At 38.0% G+C, this 3771-nt stretch overlaps 1 protein-coding gene across 2 annotated transcripts in view; it reads right to left on the reverse strand.

Annotated features, from left to right (window-relative positions):
- Map3k20 (mitogen-activated protein kinase kinase kinase 20) overlaps positions 1–3771 on the reverse strand; it is a 122684-nt gene that overhangs the window by 36927 nt on the left and 81986 nt on the right. For both annotated transcript variants that reach the window (XM_019204969.2, XM_010607009.2), the window contains exons 5-6: positions 2011–2039; positions 1601–1738 (exon numbers count right to left, since the gene is read on the reverse strand). In XM_019204969.2, the coding sequence (XP_019060514.1) occupies positions 1601–1738; positions 2011–2039 (167 nt within the window). The remainder of the gene's footprint in view (positions 1–1600; positions 1739–2010; positions 2040–3771) is intronic.

A 3771-nucleotide genomic window follows, 5' to 3' on the forward strand; every position in this document is an offset into this window, starting at 1 on the left:
TATATATATATACACATACATACATACATGTGTGTATTTTTTGATGAAAAAGGGATATAATTTTTTAAGAGAAAAATTTCACAATGTCTTAAATTTCAACAAGTGTTCCATATTCAGAATCCTAGAATATGAATGTTTAATCTAATGTTTAAAATGCAGTACGTTTTGACATGGAAGACCAGTTTTAGAATCTGGTTTCCTCTAGAACATTTTTTCCCTCTGAGAATTATGTTATTGCTATCTGTAATAATATATAGTTTTCAATGTTAGAAATATTCAGTTAAGAGGAACTACATATTTTGCCTATTATTGCTCTTCTAACCTTCAAAAATCTAGCCTTTAGCCAAAAACATGTATTTCACTTATGAAATGATTTTTTTCAGTAGCAAACAAAATGTATCTCTATCAAAGTAGTTTGGTATACTCAGAATGTGTTATAACTTAGAAGAACTAGCCAGGTGAAAGAGCCCCCAAACTCATAGCCCACAGCAAACACCCAGAGCCTGGCTAAAGCAGCATGTGTGACCATGCTGATTTCCTCCGTGCCACCAGCCAGCACCTTCAGGAAGAGCATGCAGAAGTTCAGGAAGGAGAGAATGTTGATCTGAGCTCCAACTAGCCTGCTCCTCTTCCTATTATAATGCACATGTCCTTTTAACAAGGAATGTGGAAAAAAGAGAGAGAGAGAGAGAGACAGTATACATGGCATAAAGGGAGATAAAGCACAAAGTCAGGGTGTTCCAAATATTACTTTGAATTCTTTGAAGGATATATTGCACTTTAGGGGGGAAAAAGTCATCCTCAAAGAAAGGCAACAAATGAATTTCTTCCTCCAGCAAGAACTGCCCCACCTCTAGCTTCTTTCTCCCTGACAGTGTAAGGAGAACATCTTTCTCCAGGATGACCCATCTCCACTCCCAGTGAAGTTTCAGCTACTTCCTATGGTCTCCATTCTTTGAGCATCCTCACTTATTTTTGTATGATTCTATTCTTTCAGGCTTCTCAGTTGCCATTTTCATGGAGTGCTTCATATTTATTTACATTTCAGATAGTCGCTACTACTTTCTAAGACTTGGGGCAAACATGGGCAAGGCCAGCTCCTAAGTGTATGTTTTCTTCCATACTTTCAGAAAGTCACTAATCAGTTTAGTAGTTGACACTCAAGTTCCCTATTAATTAGCTCATCTGGCAGATCTACTGGTGGTTTTATACTGCTTGAACAACCCATCAAAATCAACCTGTTCCAAATGGTAAATATTTCCACGAGTTAGAGACATACTCCACAGGCATGTTTCTACTCAGCAAAAAAGCACTGTGCAGAGGAGTATACTGGACTCCACACTAATTCAGGTCACATCTAATCTGTTTCTTGGAAGTGGTGCTCGTCTCTTTTTAGTACAGGATGAATAACTCAGATGCAAAAAGATGATCAAAACACATATTCCAACAATTAGGATGTGCTCTCCTTGGGCCTCTGCTACAGGAGGTCTTCTAGAAACAGAAGCACTGTCACACAGGTAAATTGCGGTTTTAATTGTCTCTAGGTTGTTTGCTCCTTGTTTTTCCTTTAGCAATAGAAAGAAACGAGAAACACACTCACCACACCGTAGGAATATGTGTCACAAGTTTCAGAGACAGGGAGACTCTGGATAACTTCGGGAGCCATCCACGGGAAAGTTCCAACCAGTGACATGTGTGTTGTATGGTTATGGAACCGAGAAGCACCAAAGTCACAGATCTGAAAACAGAGAAACCAGAATCAAGTTTCTCCATATTGACTAGTAAAACAACTGTCAGTCATGGAATTTACATCTAAAATTAACAATTTTTTAAATTAAAAGAAATAAGTGAGAAAGGAACCAAAAGATGCTGAGGGAGGGATGGAAGAGAGAGGAAGGGGATGTAAAAGAATTAAGGTGTGTCATGTACAGGTACCCACTACTCACAATGAATGTACTCATTATGCACCGCAGACATATACTAAAAAATTTAAAAAAGAAATAGTCTTACCTTCAATACTCCGTCAGCTGCTATAACAACTAAAAGAGAAAAAGATAAATTATGACAATCATCTAATTTGTTTGAATAGTCTTTTACTGAAGAAAGCATAACTTTCTTTTCCTAGCTTTTATGTGACTAACTTTCCAATTTCGTATTATAAAAGGTAAATTCAAAGCATTCATTGCATTGAGGATTTTGCAAAAGGGAGCTAATTTTAAATCCAAAGCTTAATTCTATGAGCTACTAATGTACATGACTCCTAAAATACTTGTTTTATACAATGCATTGCTATCCACTGAAAAAAGGAATGAAATTAGTTAGGAGAACCAAATTTTTACCTGGGTCCTGCCAGTAGCAGCTAAGATGAAACTGAGGAGGTCATTATCATTACTACATCATTGTTTACACTGTTTTTCTTCCCAAAGAATAATTTTCTTAAACAGTGACAATATTCATTCATTCATTCATTCACTTATTCATGCATTCATTTAACAACTATTTGCTGAAAACCTGCTAGATCAAGGCCACGTATATGTTCTGGAACAGAAAGGTGAGTAAGACTAGTATGGCCTCTGTTGTCATGAAGTTTACCATCAAAAAAGAGAGGCAATTAAATAAACATCTGCAATAAAGTAGCATAAATACCATCATTAGAGAAAGTGAGAGTATTCTAGAATCAATGAACAGGGAATCTGAGTCAGTCACGTGAAGCTTCCAGGAAGAAATGATGTTTATGCTAAGAACTGAAAAGCTGAACCAGAAAGAGGAGAGCTGAGAAGGCAGAAGAGAGGCTATGAAAAAGGTCAAGAGCCGTAGGAAACAACTCTGGAAGGTAAGGGCCAGGTCAGGAAGAGCCCTGGCAAGTGGAGGAACGAAGTGAGCAAGCGTGCAGGGGACACACTGCATCAGAGAAGAACAGAATGGAGGCAAGGAGAGCACCAGGCAGGCAAGTGGCCGTGGTCCAAGTGATGTGGATGCGATACAAGGGCTGTGAGAAAGGACAGGCAACAGGTGCACAGAGCCCAGAAATACCTCAGATGCTAGATTAGCTGGACTTGGTGAGGGGAGGAAAGAATGGGCTCAAAGACTAAAGAGGCAATCTAGTTTAATGGTCAGAACCAGAGCTCTGGACTCAAACTGTCAATTCCTTCGTGTTTAATGCCTTATGTCGGCAACTGCTATTGCCACTCACAGAAAAGGAAGGATGGTGTGATTTTTTTGAAGGAGGAAGGAGAAGACAGAAAGTAATTTGAACAGAATATATTCTGGGGTCAAGTAAAATATCTATGTAGTTATATCTAATAAGCAGATACAGAGTTTTGAATTTGAGATTTGTTTATGTTGAGATGTAAGTGCGGCTCTCATGGGAAAGGAGGCCAAGGACAGAATCCTGAAGACATGCTTTTGGTATATCTTTTATAAGCACTCATGCCTTGAACATGGCAGATGATCAATTTAGTGCTTAGCAGCAGCTATTAATGACTTTGATAAATGGAGAAAATCATCTTCACATGACTGAACACAGCAATAGCCTCAAAGTAAATATTACAAATAATAAACTATAAACTTTTGCAAATACTGCTAATAGCATATTCAATTGTTTTAAAAATATCCACTGTTTTTTCTCATTATAAGATTAACAAATGCTTCTTTTAAAAAATAGCATTACACTGGGGCCGGGGATTTGGCTCAGTGGTTGTGCTGCCTGCCTCACAAGCGCAAGGACCCTGAGATTGATCCCTGGTACCACAAAAAAAAAAAAAAAAAAAA

The sequence above is a fragment of the Fukomys damarensis genome, unplaced genomic scaffold (assembly GCF_012274545.1).
Source record: "Fukomys damarensis isolate Sample0158 unplaced genomic scaffold, DMR_v1.0_HiC HiC_scaffold_26, whole genome shotgun sequence".
Lineage (NCBI taxonomy): Eukaryota > Metazoa > Chordata > Mammalia > Rodentia > Bathyergidae > Fukomys > Fukomys damarensis.